We start from the raw sequence: 17,264 nt of genomic DNA on the forward strand, positions 1-17,264 counted from the left end.
TATTTTATGTCTTTTTGCAACCATGTGCTCAATGGAGTCTGCCTCTATCCCTGGATATAATTGGATTATTTTCCCATTGTCTCCAGGAAAGAGGGCTCTGTAAAACCGGTCTGAGCCAGATAGCCATGTGCCAGCCAGGGCCCAAAAGATATTTTATTAACTTTTGAACCCCTGGTCTGATTCATGCCATGTTTTTAATATGTTGTTACCCTGAATGGATTGATTGTGAATATGTAATTTTTATGTGAATGTGATGTATGGTTTTAGAGTTATGAAAGTTGGGTAGAAAGTATGTTTTAACTGTGTGTGTAATTGAGTTTCCTCTCAGGATAAGGGGAGGGAATATGTGGGATGTAACTGATATGTGATTGGTTGTTTTATACCTCCCTGTGGGCGGTCCTGTATTTGAAAAGACTGTAATAAAAACCAGGCTGGGTGTGCCAGCACCTCAGACCACTGCTTGACCCTCAACACGGAGCCTTGTCTCGTTCTTGGGGGATTCACTGTATGCTGATAGGGACTGATTGCTAGGAGTGTAAGCCGCTTGGGAGCTTTTCCTGTTCGTCTGCTAGCAGCTATTCGTGAGGTTCCAGTTTGGAGTGCTATTTTGTATCCAGTTCGGGAGTTTGGTGTTCTGCAGTAGCTGTGCCTGTCTCTCAGAAAGGGGATAATCGCCTAAACTGATTTTTAACCCCTTGTCTGCTGAAACGGTCCATTTCGTTTGATGTGATCAGCAGGTAGAATTAACATGTAGGCATGTAAAAAAAAAAAATGGGGCTGGTTTGAAATATACCATATTTCAGCAGGTTTTGCACATGCCTAGTGTACTTTAAGAAGGAATCTCCATTGAGTTGCCATTTTGGCAGCAGAGCCAGCTGCCCATGAGGGAAGGCTTGCTATTGGCCTCTCTTTTCAGAGGCGATCATTGGCTCATAGCACCAGGGGTGTGAGAAAAGAAAGCAAGAAGCCACCTTGGAAGTTACAGAGAGAGAGCACAGCAGCAGCTCCTAGCCTCTGCCAAATATAAGTGTATGATATTCTCTTTTTTTCTTTTTTGTCAAGCTTTGTTTTTATTGAGGCATAAGATGGGTCAGTACAGAAAGTAAAACAAGGGGTTAATGCATGAAATCCATACGGTATGCATAACTGATTGTACAATTGCTGCATGTAGTCCCGAGTATAACGGCCTCATTTTATGAAAGTTACAACAGTAGTACTATACAGGCTAGACAGGTTTTTTGTTGTTTAAAGGTTTGTCGTTGACCCAGAGTTTGAAAGTACAAGCTATGGATCATATGATCTGATTGGTAACATGCTAACTAATTAACACAACAAAAAGTAGTTGCATAGTTGATGGCAAATAAAGTTAAATGTAGTACAGGCTGATGTAGTGTATCAGAGGTGGTAAAGCACGTTAGGGCAACAGACTTGTGTCAATAGACATATATGCCTGTTCAAATGCGGTAAGGCAATCTGTTTTGTTGTAAGGCATATCCATGAACTGGCATTATATAGTTGCTTAAGATGCGTTGAATGGCACAGCAGTGTATTACTATACTGGTTAAACCGGTGGGTGCATGTGTAGTCTCCAATAGCATGCCCAATAGTACATCATCCTAACCAGCTAATGAGTTGCTTAGGGTGTGTGGTTAGTGCAAGTATATGATAAGCAGGCAAGTGTACAGATGTTTTTATACAGCAAGCATCTTAGCTAGGGCTATTATTCAGATAAAGTAAAGTAAAAGACAGTACAATAGAGTAGAATAGAGTACACTAAAGTACCATCAGGCAGATCGCGGCACATTGCGTCAGCCACTGCGTGTGTCAGGGTGTTAGAGACCGCTGTGTATTGCAGGTTTGACTGTGATATTATTAGCATATATGTCCCTCCATGTAGTGGTGAATGCCGCCAGAGTGTCCCTTGGTGAGGCTGCCTGCGGTGAGTTCCGCAGATTGTGCCTTTCATATCTTCCGTCTGCTTACTTTTTGGAAGCTATTAGTAGGCATCCTCTTCTTGGGCATGGGGATACACCCTGCAGGTCTCTCCAAATCCACTGGATCCCGACGTCCCGCTGCAGGGCACAGTGTCCGGAGGTCGATGTGGTCGTGTGACCCAGTCGTGGGGTGAGTGCAGGTCTTGTGCTGAACAGATCACTTTGTCCAGGTGCGGGTAGTGGTGCAACCTAGCTGCTACAAGGGGACAGCTTTTCGGTGCTTTCCCCCAGCGATGGTCTGCGGTCTTGGCAGTAGGAGGCTGGGGTGAGGCGTTCTCAGTTGGCGCGGTCTGCGCGGCTCTTCTCCAGTGGCTTGTGGGGCAGTTACAGCACGTTCGGCCATTTTGTTGAGGCCGCGTGGCAGTCGTTGGCGGTTGGTGCCGAGCTGCCCAGGAGTGCCTTGTGGGTGTTTGCTTGCCTGGTGGGGACTGGGATAACCCCCACCGGTCCAAAGGGGGGGGGTGAATGGGGCTGGGACGGCTCCAGCCGTGTTGTGGCTCTCTGCAGCCGGGGTGAGAAGCAAAGCAGCGGCCGTCTGCTCCACTCCCCCCCAAATAGGCCTCAGTTTCCAAGCCTCAGAGCATCTCAACGGGACCCGGAATCACCCGCTATCAGATGTTCTAGCTGCACCGGGACACTCCAGGATCCTGTACCATGGATTTCCAGGGTGTTTCAGGCTGAGTTAAGTGGGTATTTTCCCGATTTTAACTAAATTCCTCCATGGCCGCCCGGCCCCGCCCCCCGATATTCTCTTTTTCTATCTCAATAGCCCCAGTGTCTGCTTGAAGTCTGATTAAGCAAGGGTATTTACTCAAGTATATAATTTATATATAAATCTAAATAGCCAGTGAAGCCCAAGGTGGATAAGGCAGACCTTTCCGACACAGAGTATTGTGTTGCCTATCATTGATCGTTTTAATAACTCCTACTGCAAATAAAGTGATCAGTCACTCTACAGCTGAGACTTTAGACACTAATTCTGTTGCTAGTTGTAAAGTTGTGAAGCTTCAACCTGGAGGACTGGGGCTGTGACTCTGAGGATTGATTTTATTCTAATTTAAATCTGTTTTAATCTGTAATGGTTGTTAATTCTATTAACCATGTCAGCTACTTATTGGCTCCGTATTACCACTGCAGATTCATTTTACAGAGATCTTTATGTTGTGAGTAGAATGCAACTTTATTGAACTCAAGACACCTATTTATACGCAGAAATCTTGATCACACACCATTGGGTCCTTCATGCAATGCATTGGCCCTGGCACCACTCTCTCTCAGGTCTTGATTGCAACTTTCCCAGCTAACCAAATAGATGTGCTGCTGTGCCTTTCCAAACATAGAGAGATCTCCCCAGACATCCAATTTCCCTGGGCTGTACCCTCACACACATGCTAAATCCCCAAATAGTTCATCTCCGAGCGCCCATACTGTCCAAAAAGCATCCTGATCGGAGAAGGCATGACTGAGATACAGCGTGATAAAGTATTATCAGGTCACGTCCATTCTCCTATCCAGCTCAGAATTCAAGCCTGAGGCTCGTTAGTCCAGGTTTCGCAAAACAGGGTTCCTGGGGAATCAATTCAAACATTTCCTACATGTTATATGTCACTAGATAGCTCTCACAGAGTGCCCATACTGTGCAAAAAGCTCACTGATTGGTGGTCAGATCACCCGTACACAGCACAGTCCAAATCTGGCAGTCCATTCCAAAGCATTTCAGAGTATCTGATCCATCCCCAAAGATCTCCAATTATGTCAGATAAGCATCCAGCAGGATCTCCATACCCACTTGCCACAGTAATAATAGCCCTTTTTAGTCCATGTTGGAATGAGGTTCTGTGACACCCACCATCTTACAACTTTACAAGCTGCCACCTCTAGCAAGGCTGAAATGTTTATCTGGAGTTGCTGTATCTCTCGTGCAGAAAGAGCTGACTGGCATTTCAGATCTGGACTGTCCTTTTGAGTGGGATCAGTCTGATATGTACATGGCTTAGGTTCTCTTTGTAATGGCATCAAATGTGCTAAAACCAACTGGAGATCTGAGCAGGGACCAACTGAACAACAAGCAATTTAGGTGTTGTCTGTTCTCAGTATCCTCTTGCAACCTCTTGCAACCTCTTTCTTTACCTTCTCAATCCTAATACATACTCTTATCTTGGCAATGGTGTAAGAGGAATTCCCTTGTTGACATCTAAACTTTCAGTTGTTTGAATGTGCAAAGGGATTTGGGGTAGTGCGGTTCTATATTATATGTACTGAGGCCGATCAGTATTATAGTCATTGCTGACAGTAGTGGGAGTTTGAGCACAGGGCTTAACTTTTTTGTTTGTTTTGTTGGGTTACTATATTGAGTTCTATAGTCATCGCTGGTGCCCTGGAGTAGTAGGAATTTAAATGCACTGCTTAATTATGTGTATTTGCTTTTGTATTACACAGCCATGTTACAGTGTTGTTGCCCAACACATGCGTACCCTATTAAGGGCTAATAAGTGTGAAGGGGTTTATAAAAATATCCCTTTCTTTCTTAATAGAGAATTTATTTTTCATTTTAGCTGAAAGCAGCTAGGTGATTTACCTTGACGTGGCAGGTGAGCTTATACTTGAATGACCATATGAGTGATGCTTAAAAAACCTACATCTATTTAAATGTGGAAAAGGATTTGGGATACTGCCCAGCCTGTCGAGATATGCTTGATGTTTCATAGTCTTATTTCCGATGTTTCATGAAAATATAGTCTGTTTTTCTAGGTATGGGGAACAATAATTTATAGACCGATTTTGATTAACTCCCACTGCATTTCTCTTTCAGTTGTTTACATTAGCAGAAGTAAGAAGTTCTGAGGGACGTGACAAGAACAGAACTACACTAAGCAAAACTATGGAGAGATCTTTTAATATAAAGACCAAGGATTCCAAATCTCCAAACTCGAGCAATCTCTCAGAATCCTATATGTCTACAAAGGATATAGTAAACATAAACTCAAATTATTTTGCATGCATTGAATGTGGTAAATATTTTGTCACTAAAGCAGAGCTTGTTTCACATCAGAGAGTGCACACAGGGGAGAAACCTTTCTTATGCTCTGAATGTGGGAAATGTTTTTGCTCTAAGTCAGGTCTTGTTAATCATCAGAGAACTCACACAGGAGAGAAACCTTTCTCATGCACTGAATGTTTAAAATGTTTTAGTGTGAATGCAAACCTTGTTCGCCATCAGAGAACTCACACAAAAGAGAAACATTTTGACACTGAAAAAAATATTTTTGCACACCAGAGAACTCACACAGGATTAAAACCATTCTCATGCTCTGAATGTGGGAAATGTTTTTGCTCTAAGTCAGGTCTTGTTAATCATCAGAGAGCTCACACAGGAGAGAAACCTTTCTCATGCACTGAATGTGGGAAATGTTTTAGTGTGAATGCAAACCTTGTTCGTCATCAGAGAACTCACACAGGAGTGAAACCATTCTACTGTTCAGAATGTGGGAAAAGTTTTGGCCAGTACGAAAACCTTTTTTGCCATCAGATAACTCACACAAAAGAGAAACCTTTTGACACTGAAAAATCTATTTTTGCACACCAGAGAACTCACACAGGATTAAAACCATTCTCATGCTCTGAATGTGGAAAACGTGTTAGTAGTAAACAAACTCTTGTTAGACATTGGAGAACTCACACAGGAGAGAAACCTTTCTCCTGTTCTGAATGTGGGAAATGTTTTTTCTGTAAAAAAGAGCTTGCTAAACATCAGAGAACTCACACTGGAGTGAAACTGGTCTCATGCTCTGAATGTGGAAAATGTTTTTGTAATAAAGAAACTCTTGTTACACATCAGAGAACTCACACAGGAGAGAAACCCTTTGCATGCTCTGAATGTGGAAAATGTTACCGCTATAAGCCACAACTTGTTACACATCAGAGAACTCACACAGGCGAGAAACCTTTCTCATGTACTGAATGTGGGAAAATGTTTGTTACAAAACCAGTGCTTGTTGTACATCAGCGAACACACACAGGGGAGAAACTGTTCTCATGTTCTGAATGTGGAAAATGTTTTAGTCGTAAAGAAAATCTTGTTACACATCAGAGAACTCATATAGGAGAGAAACCTTTCTCATGTACCGAATGTGGGAAAATGTTTGTTACTAAACGAGCGCTTGTTTTACATCAGCGAACACACACAGGTGAGAAACCTTTCTCATGTACTGAATGTGGGAAAATGTTTGTTACTAAACTATACCTTGTTTTACATCAGCGAACACACACACTCCAGTTCTCATGCACTGAATGTGGAAAATGTTTTAGTCGTAAAGAAAATCTTGTTACACATCAGAGAACTCATACAGGAGAGAAACCTTTCTCATGCACTGAATGTGGAAAATGTTTTAGTCTGAATACATATCTTGTTCGCCATCAGAGAACTCACACCGGGGATAAACCCTTTGCATGCTCTGAATGTGGGAAATGTTTTAGCCGTAAAGGAAATCTTGTTCGCCATCAGAGAACTCACACAGGAGAAAAAGCGTTCTAATATACTGAATGTGTAAAATGTTTTGTCACAAAAGCAAGACTTGTTACACAATAGAGAACTCACACGGGAGAGAAACCATTCTCATGTTACATATCTGAAAAGAGAACCTTTTTCATTTTTGTTTTTGATGTTGATCCAATAGAAGGCAAAATACCCAGTCTGAAGTGCTTCCAATTCAGCATCAAACAAGAAAAAAATCTTCTTAACCCTAGAATGGCAGTCAGATATATCCTTGATTCAAGAAGCTATTACCTTACTAATTAAAAATATATCCCGGTATATTATTATTTTTGCAAGTATATATCCAATTCATGTTTAAACATCTGTATAGACTCTGACAAAACCTATTCAGGCAGAGAATTCTGCATCCTTATTTGTTTTACTTTATAAAACCCTTTTCTCTGTGATAAAATCTCCATTCTTCCTTGTGTCCTATGTATAGTCCTGTTTATGAATAGATTTCCAGACAATGGTGTAGCAGAGCTCCATGTACCCTGGCTAGGTACCTCTGCCAAGGACCGCTTCCTAGCTGGAACAGGGGAAAAACCTCAGCACTTCTGCCCCAGTCACCGTGACTTGACTGGGGTCCTCCTGGAGCCTCTTTGTCCTGGAACCAGTTTAGTAGCCCTTCTCTGAACTCTCTCTAAAGTATCAATATCCTTCTGAAGATACGGTCTCCAGTACTGCGTACAATACTCCAAATGAGGTCTCACCAGTGTTCTGTACAATGGCATGAGCACATCCCTCTTTCTACTGCTAATACCTCTCCCTATATAACCAAGCATTCTGCTAGCATTTCCAGCTGCTCTATTACATTGTCTTCCTACCTTTAAGTCATCTGAAATAATTACTCCTAAATCCCTTTCCTCAGATGCAAACCATCTTTTTTGTACAGTTAATTTTTATTCCAAATAGATCTACCGTGAGAAACAAAGCCAAATCCTTGCTCCCGACACCATTCACCAAGCCGCAAGTTAAAGTCACAAGTTAAAGCCTGTCGTTCTGAGTGTTAGGTACAGGCAGAACTTCAGAGAATGACAGCGTGGAAGCAACCTGCCGTATCTCATTGGCAAGAACACAAAATCCTTCCTTTACCTCAGAAACCTCATTACAAGCCAATCATTTGTCCCAAGATGGACAAGTACATCCAATTCCCCTTCCTGCTTTACTTGCTTAACAATATTACAAATACGTCTTCTGTCTCTGCGAGCAGTAGCTCCAGGAAGACGTTTCACAAAGCCGCTGTTGTTCAACTCTACACCTATTACGATAGAATCCCCCAACCACAACTGCTTTCTATCAGGCCTCACCTTGTCCTTTTTTTTCCTGGGGTGCACTCTTGCTCACCTTAGGCATAGAGGATGGTGGTTCCACAAATTCGGTGCCTGAGCCTTTCTCCTTAACAACACTAAAATCTGAAAGTACAGTAAATGAATTATGTAAAGACACAGACTGTGTAGTATGCCTTTTGTCCACATCTCTAAGTCTACCAGATCCTACAGTAATCCATCTGCCATTCCTAGGACTTCTCTGCAGCAGTGGCTTTGCAGCAGTTCCAGCCTGAGATTGTTTGTTTAACAGATGATTTACAAATCTCCAACTTCAAAAATGCAATCTCCTGCTGCAATATAGAGAACTGTCTACAGATTAGACAACAACCAAACCTCCAAAAAGTGGAACGATAAACAAATGCACAACAACTATTACACTGAACTAAGTCTGCCATTTTAATGAGATGAGGAGTTTAAATCAAACAAATATTACTTTTTTTTTCTTCAAACTTCTGTGTACCTCAGATTACCTCCAGAATATCTCCAACCACACACTTTGTAGCAGCACTTAGAAGCAGCTGCCAAGCTCTATTAGCCAAGCTAATATCTACAACACTTATATACACTCCTAAAGGCACCACCCACTAGGAATGTTTAACACCTGGGTAGGCCTATGCTAATTTGCAAACAATATCTAATTAAACAGCAATCAATAGCAAGTAGCTAACTAATCAAATCAAATGCCTTATAATTACCAACAGGAAATCAAACCTTGTGCAATCAGTAACCTTTTCCTACAGATGAATCTTACCTGTAACAGTAAAAAAGAAAACTCTGAACAAAATCTTAGACAGTTGAAGCTTCTGTAAAACTCTCCAGAATATCTCCAACCACACACTTTGTAGCAGCAGAAGCAGCTGCCAAGCTCTATTAGCCAAGCTAACAAGGACTTCCCCGCCAAATCCTCCACAAACTGGAACAAGGTGCTAAGCAGTGATTATAGCCCTGCCCCGCCCAGTATCTAGAGGTTTAACGCATCCAAACACAGCCATTTTAAACACAGACCCCAGCAGGAGTCTCCATTCTATTCCACACAAGCTCCTCCCAGGAATCTCTAGGCCTGGGAGATAATTGTGTGGTGGGACCACTCTCTATCTATGAATTGCCCTGTTTTATATCTGTGGATGTGCCCTCCTAGAATCTGTGTTCCACTTTTTACTATTCCTCTTTCTGTAATTTCGACCATAAAATCTTGCAATATACCCTTTAACCACGCGGGGGCGCTGCACTTAGAATGTTTACTTAGAATGTTTGCACCTCACTAGCGAGCTGTGAAAACTGCAGATCGCAGGGGAATGAGTGGCGCATGTCTCCGCTGGGTGGCCACCAGTTCGTATCACCGAACGCCCACCAGGGGGAGCATTCATCTCCCGAACCGTCCTGGATCTCCCAAATATTCCAGTTAGAACATTTAGTTAGAATGTTCACACCTCACTAACAAGTTGTGAAAGCTGCAGACCACAAGGGAACGAGTGGCACGTCCTTCCCCTGGGTGGCCGCCGGTTCGTATCACCGAACGCCTACCAGGGGGAGCATTCATCTCCCCGACAGGCCTAACACTCTCAAACCTGGAAGCTATGAGGCTAGGCTCGTGACTACCCAGGATGAACACTCTCTCCATCGGATACCTGAGTATGGGTGACCACGTCAGAGAGGGACGCGCGTCAGCAGAGAGCGCCCTTTCAAACTGGATTTGCGTCTTTCTCCTGGTTGGTCAGTGCGAGTAAATTGCTGATTAGCGATTGGTTGGTTGTTGCTTGGTTTAGGCGCAAAGTTTGAATTCTCCGGACTAAACCAAGCAACACCATGGAACTAATTTCGGGGATGTACAGAGCCTTGAGCCCCAGACTTTCGACGTGGCACATGCTTCCCCTGGGTGGCCGCCGGTTGTTTTCACCAAACGCCCACCGGGGGGGGGAGGGGCATTCATCTCTCAAACCGTGCCGGACCACCCCGATACTCCAGTTAGAATGTTTAGCTAGAATGTTCACACCTCGCTATAGCATATTGTTTCCTAGTTTGTTGTCTATAACAATTTTCCAAATCCATCTTGTGTATTGTTATCCCTAATTAACTACCATTTAGCTTGTAAGTTCCTTGTGCATTCTTTATCCAAAAGTGTATAAATCACATTTTTCAACATCCTGCTCACGTTGACTCACGTTGAAACTCGACTTTTAATGTGCCTATTTTATTGTGCTAATAATGTTTTTTCCAATAAATTTCTGAATAGTATCCATTAATAGATGTAGCGGAGCTTCAGTACGCTGACCGAGTACCTCCACAAAGTCTGCTTCCTTGTACTTACCCTGGAGCACTTCAGAGGCTTGACTGGTATCACTGAGGGCCTTTTCCACCCTGGACCAATATACTGTGTTTATAGCACTGGACACCCTTTTCTTCAGCAGATTATATCCCTTTCCCCAAACACAAGACGACACTTGGTGAAGGTTAAAACTGCAACTAACTTTAATAGACATAGCACACATATTTAAGCCCCCAACAGCCTCATTTACATAGGAAACACTATAGTACAATTAAGTGTGGTGTCAATACTGGGCACAAGGAGACAAAAAAAGAGGAATCTGGGGGCAAACATATAGTGTTTGTCTTCCCACCCCAGTAATGGTGACCACCATCACAATAATTCTTTAAATACCTTCCCAGACACAGACATTAAGCTCACAGGTCTATATTTTCAAGGCAAAGATTTTTTAACTCTTTTTTAATATTGGAACCACATCTGCCTTCCTCCATTCCTCTGGTACAATTCCTGAAATAAAAGCCAAAATCTTGAAAGATTAATTACAAAGGTTCACTTATTTCCACACTTAGGTCTTGAAGTACTCGTGGGGGAATACCGTCAGGGTCTAGAGCTTTGTTTACTGTGGTGGCCACCTTGATAGTACCAAGGGTTTTTCGTTGCCAGAGATGTTCTTTACCCCCTAGTGATGAGTAGGCTGTAGTAATCCCAAGCAGAGTTTCCCAGCAGCGATAATCCCAAAACAGACAAATTAGTGATATAGCTGGTATAGCTTTCTCCCACACACATGAGATGAGGCTCTATGCTGGGGATGAACTGATTTATTGGAAGCCACACACAGCCTTTTTTGCAACTCCCCATGCAAGGGGTTTCCAAAGTCACATTGCAGGGTAATCCCCCTATGGTTTTCCCTGTACCTGAGAGAGAACTGCTGTAAGACAAATATCTAAATTAAATTATTTCTCAGGTACAGAATATGTACCTTTATTACACCCCAAAAAGCACATATTACAGTCAGGTACCCCCTCAACTCCAATATCTCAGGATAGCCTGAATCTGAGTGCACAACATATCCGTAAAGTGCTCAGATCCCATGAACGTAGCCGAAACACCACCAGGGTAAAGTTTTGACTGACCGCACACAAGGCTCCTGCCTAGAATAGTTCCATGAAATTAGGGCTAGCGGTCGGTCTCTTTCAGGGGTACAAAAGTATTCAAAATACTGAACAAAGATATTAGTTCGTATGCTGTTTGTGTCCCTCATTTGGGAGTAAGCTCCCACCGAACGGTGATCTGTTCTTATTAATATAACCGAACGTAGACAAAGATGGAAGTTCAGCAGTGTTCGCAAGGTCGAGTGTCCGATTTTAGTTCTATGCACTCGACGACCAAACACCGCTGCCTGCGTTCGCAGCTCAAGATGGCCGTCACCACGTGTTCGCACATGCGAATGGCGACCACCAAGCCAACCACTTAGAACGTTGTGGTTACAATTGTTAACTAGGTGTTGACAGGGGTGATGAAAGGTTAACAAGCAGCACACGCAGTATACGGGTTGGTCTGATAGTTTGTGGGATTGTTCGGTAGTCAAAGAAAATAACTGCAAACTTCTAGACGAACACGGGGAACCGAACAAACAAGAGAATGGGGAAACATTTAATAATCCAGGGACAGGGTGGTCTGTCACATTGCTTCCTCCATGGAGGACACTCCAGCAGACCCGGTTAGACATTTTTCTGGTCCACTTGGGGATGCCTGGATTTCACTTTAGTTTAAGAGTTTTGTTTGTTGGGACAATCTGTCGGCGTTGCCGTTTTGCTTACCGGGCTGGTACTGGATTGTAAAATTGTAGGGCCAAACTCCACCGTACCAATCGCCCATTGTCTCCCGCAACCGGATTAAGCCACACCAAGGGTTGTGGTCAGTAATTAAAATAAACTCCTGGCTGTACAAATAAGGGGTCAGCTTCTTCAAGGCCCAAACCAACACCAAGCATTCTTTCTCCACTGCCGCATAGTTCACCTGCAGGGGTAACAATTTCCTGCTGAGATACACGACCAGGTGCTCTCCTCCATCTTTTCCGACTTGAGTTAGAACTGCCCCCAGTACAAACATGGAAGTGTCTGTATGGATAATAAAACGTTTGTGTAACGGATCACCTGGCACCCCGACTGGGTACCTCCATTGATGGATGCTCCTAGTGCTTCCCAAGGGCTCCCAGCACTCCACTTGACACCATAAGCACTGCAGACTCTTTCAGAGAATAAAACAGGAACAAGCTCTTAAAAGAGCTTAGTGATTATAGCCAGGGGAGTAGATAGAGTATAGCAAAACCGAATTGCACCAATCAGCTTGCAGGGAGTAGATGAGTTTCGCCGCCCAATCAGGCGCTCCTTCACCCATTTGTCAGCACGTACTTCCAGGCACCAGTGGGATCCCTGAGGCTGTGCAGCTGTCTCGCAGCTCCAGGGCTTTTGCTAGGGCTCGCGCCTCTCTCCGGCGGTTACCTCCACTTTGGCAGCCCAGGAGACCGTGCTCTCGGGCAGCCATGAGCCTGGTCTCGTAGCTCTCGGGTAGGGGAAATAGGGATTAGAGCTCCGTTAGGAGGTGTGAACGTTCTATACTAGCATTCTAAATGGAGTGTCACGGGGGTCCCCGTTCGGGAGACGAACTGGTACCGTTCATAAGAGCTCTCCCAAATGGGTTGCAGGGGAAACACACGGAATGCAGTCAAAAACATGGGGACACCCAGAATACAAAGGGGAAACAAATACATATAAGCAGGGGACATGGTATGTAGTGGTGGTAGCCTGCCACAATCTGGGCCCTTAGTACCCCATCCGATATCCCCATCAACCTAAGAAGTCCCCGCAAGGTAAATTAGGGAAAGCGTGCTCATTAATTACTTACCTTGTGGTTCCACACCTATGTTACCAGTGTGAACTTTCTGATTAATTGGTGTGAACTTTCTAACTTGGCAACGGGGTGGTCCGGTGTACGGGACCCTTGTGCCGGAGCGCCCCCGTGTGGTTGAAAGGCAGATATACATGGGGGAAAAATTTCAGCAGGGTACATCCACAAGCATCAAAGGGACAATTCACAGATATGCTGCCGTCCCGCCACAAACAGGAACTAATTTTTACTAGACACACCCATGGATTTGTATACAAGTAAACTCATCAGTAAACACACAAAGGTTTGGAACGGCAACAAATAAAACTGGGCCTAAACAAGCAGCCAATCACACTAAGCCCATTAATAACCAATCAGACACACTTACACAGAACACCTACTTTGCATACACAGGAAAACATTATGCATTAGGTAAAAGGATTAACACACAGTCAACAATAGGTGACTCAGCTCCCTGAGGCACAAAGGAGAAAGTCCCAACCCCCACCCACATGGTCACACAGTTTCTGGTTCGGCGCCATCTTGTCTCCATGTTGTGGCTGGTTTAAGTATGTGCAGTCTAAATGGCCGCACCCCACCAGAGCACACCCAAACAAAGGAGCCCTTGATGCCCAAGTGACGGCATACCAGCATTCCGTCACAGACTGGAAAGCAGCTTTACATGCTGGAGGCCACAGTACCTGCCTAGGTAAACTTTTCTTTGTCTGGTTAGTCAGGGGTAGAACTATAGTCAGGGACAAAGCGTCTATAATACCCATCTGTCCCTAAAAAGGCTAGTACCTGGGTCTTGGTGCAAGGTGTGGGCCATTTAGCGACTGCCTCAATCTAAGCAAGTTCTGGACGCTGCTTTCCACAACCCACCCAGTGTCCAAGTATTGGACCTTTGCCATGCCAAGATGGCACTTGTCTGGTTTCAGAGTCAGGCCCGTGGCCCGAATCTTATCTAGCACTGTCCCTACATGAACCAAGTATTCCTCCCAAGACTCACTGTAGATCACAATGTCATCCATTCAAAATCCTGTAAAACACACAGGCAAAATCCCGGAAGCCATCGAGGTCTATCCACCATGCGCTGGAAAGTGGTCGGGGCGTTCTTTATCCTGGATGACATGACCCTAAACTGATACAAGCCAAACGGGGTAATAAAGGCCAACTTGTAGATAGCTTCCTTAGCCAGGGGAATCTGCCAATAGCCTTTGCACAGGTCTATGTTGGTCTGATAACGTCCCCTGGCTATGCGATCTAACAGTTCGTCTACTCGGGGCATCGGGTAAGCGTCTGTAGTGGTCCAGTCAATAAGTCGCCTGTAGTCCACGCAATTCAGGTAGTCCCATCCTTCTTTGGTACGAGGACTACAGGTGAAACCTGTCGAAGGGTTAAATAACACCTAGACGCAACATCTCCTGTATTTTCTTCCGCATTCCTTCTTGGCCTGCTTCAGGTATATGGTAGGGGGGCTGTCTAAGTGAGGCTTGATCTTGGGTCTTCATCTTATTAGTAGCTAAAGAGGAATACCCTGGCTCTTGTGTGAACATCAGTCGTTTCTCCTCTAGTAACCTGGGACTGGTCCGTCATGACATAGGTTAACCGGTTCCCTAGTTTTTCCTGCTCCATAACATCAGTTTGGGGCTCTCTTTCTGTGGTGAACTACACTTCGCTTTTGGAGAGGCCTGCTTGTCAGCCTCTTGCCCTGTGACTATGGCCCCTGGGGTGTTTTGCCGTTTAAAATCCCTATTTCCCTCCCTGTGGGTATCTATACGATACTTTGATGTTGGAGTCATGTTGTTTTCCAATTTGTAACTATAAAAAGTTAATTATTATTGCTGAAGCATCAGATAAAAAAAAAAAAGGGTGTAGCTGTTACGACACTCACCGCCAGGTAGATGAAGCCGCCGTTTAGTGAATAATCCCTTTTCTCCAGAAATGCAGTTTTAATCCAGCCGATCGTCAAACTCCCGAACGGAGCATACGAACGCGGCAACTCCCAATCAGCAATCCAGTCGAATTCTTTCCACAGCTAGAAATAGCGAAAAGTACTGTCCCAATAATAAATCCCTCCACAAACGAGACCAAGCTCCGTCTTGAAGGTCAAACAGGAATGTGTTTAATGGGGGCTACCTGCCCGGTATTTATGCTGGTCTCCACAAGGTGGACATTCCCTTAGGGGACCTTGTGGAAGACTGTACAATATATTGGACAGTAGCCAATCGCAGTGGCTTCAACATAAGCCCTTCCCATCTTACCCATAAATCCTTTTTCTCTATCCCGGAGATAATTAGGAAGAAACCTAATTATCTCCCAGGATAGAGACAATCGCCATTTTAAAATACAGTAGGAAAAATACAATAAAATACATAACTTGAGAAATACCGAATGCATATGGTTCGTGTAACATATCCCCAGATAGCCTGGATCTGAGTGCATATTTCTACCGAATAGCGCTCAGATCTGATGAACCTAGTTCAATCGCCATGGAGTCAATGTCTTTCACAAGTCCTTCGGTATACGAATGACTCCATGGGACGGCTACCTGGGTAAAGTCCATACGAATTATATAAACTCCTGAACTGACCGGTGTTCGTACGCCTCGACGAAATAGAAGGCAGGCGGCGACTTCCAGCGGTGTTCGGCAGATAAAGTATCCGTTTTTAGTTCCATAAGATTTGCACCGAACACCGCTGATTCTCCTCGTGTCCCAAAATGGCCGCCGCCTCGTGGTCGGCATACGAACGACGACCACCCGTATGAATGGAATGGAGAGGTGTCTGCGGTTAACCGCAACGTTCTAATTGAGGCCAATAGGTTAACTAGCAGCACACTCCTCTCCTGGGTGGCCGTCCGTTCGGTAGTTTCAATCGGTACTTGAGAAAACACACGAACAGGGGCATACGGACAGGAAATCCAGCGAAATGAAGGCAAACAGACGAACCAGCAATATAAGTCTATACAGATGGATTTGTCACACGGCTCCCCCCTTGTGGGACACTCTGGCAGACCCGGCTTGACCCTTTAGCGGGTCAACTTGGGGATGACCGGACTAGGAGGTAGCAAGAACGTCGGTTTGCCGAGACAATCCATCTGCATTCCCATTCTGCTTACCGGGTCGGTAGCTGATGGTGAAATTATATGGTTTTAAGGCTAAACTCCACCGCAGCAGTCTACCATTGTCCTGAGAACCGGTTAAGCCAGACAAGGGGATTGTGGTCCGTCACAAGGGAAAATTCCTGTCCATACAAATAAGGGCTTAACTTTTTCATTGCCCAGACCAGGGCCAGGCATTCCTTCTCCACTGCCGCATAACTCACTTCTTGGGGTAACAGCTTTCTACTGAGATATGCGACAGGGTGCTCTCCTCCATCTTCCCCGACCTGGCTCAGCACAGCCCCCAGTCCATACTTGGAAGCATCTGTGTGTACGAGAAAACGTTTGTTAGGGACTGGGGCAGCCAGGACAGGGGCATTCACAAGAGCCTGTTTAAGGGCTTGAAATGCAGCTTCACAAGCTGGAGACCACAGGACCTGCTTAGGGAGATTTTTCTTTGTCAGGTCAGTCAGGGGTTTAGCAATAGTGCTGTAGTCTGGGACAAAGCGTCTGTAATACCCTGCTGTCCCTAGGAAGGCTAACACTTGGGTCTTAGTGATAGGTGTGGGCCAGTTAGCTACTGCCTCTATCTTAGCTGGCTCCGGTCTCTGGCTCCCACACCACACTCTGTGACCCAGGTATTGCACTTCAGCCATGCCTATATGGCACTTCTCTGGCTTCAATGTCAGGCCAGCGGCCCGAATTTTGTCCAGCACTACCCCTATATGCACCAGGTGTTCCTCCCAGGACCCTCTGTAGATCGCAATGTCATCCAGGTATGCACAAGCAAATTCCTGGAATCCATCGAGGAGCCTATCCACCATACGCTGGAAGGTAGCCGGGGCATTCTTCATCCCAAATGGCATGACCTTAAATTGGTACAAGCCAAATGGGGTGACGAAGGCCGACTTGGGAATAGCGTCCTCGGCCACAGGTCTATGGTGGTCAGATAGCGTCCCCTGGCAATGCGGTCTAGTAATTCGTCTACTCGGGGCATCGGGTAGGCGTCAGTGGTGGTCATCTCCTGTATCTCCTTCCGCATTCCTTCTCGGCCTGCTTCAGGAATACGGTAAGGGGGTTGTCGCAGCGGGTTCTGTCCAGGGGTCTCTACCTTATGTACAGCTTGTCAGGGTACCTGAGGTCTCTAC

The 17,264-nt window shown here is 44.8% G+C and overlaps 1 protein-coding gene across 1 annotated transcript in view; it reads left to right on the plus strand.

The window, feature by feature from the left end:
- LOC134568454 (oocyte zinc finger protein XlCOF7.1-like) overlaps nt 1-6,662 on the plus strand; it is a 322,479-nt gene extending 315,817 nt beyond the window's left edge. Inside the window, exon 2 of the mRNA XM_063427055.1 lies at nt 4,807-6,662. Coding sequence (XP_063283125.1) covers nt 4,876-6,528 — 1,653 coding nt within the window. The 5' untranslated portion in view covers nt 4,807-4,875 and the 3' untranslated portion in view covers nt 6,529-6,662. The remainder of the gene's footprint in view (nt 1-4,806) is intronic.
- Nucleotides 6,663-17,264: the final 10,602 nt, after the last annotated feature.

Source organism: Pelobates fuscus, chromosome 7, assembly GCF_036172605.1.
Source record: "Pelobates fuscus isolate aPelFus1 chromosome 7, aPelFus1.pri, whole genome shotgun sequence".
Taxonomy (NCBI): Eukaryota; Metazoa; Chordata; class Amphibia; order Anura; family Pelobatidae; genus Pelobates; species Pelobates fuscus.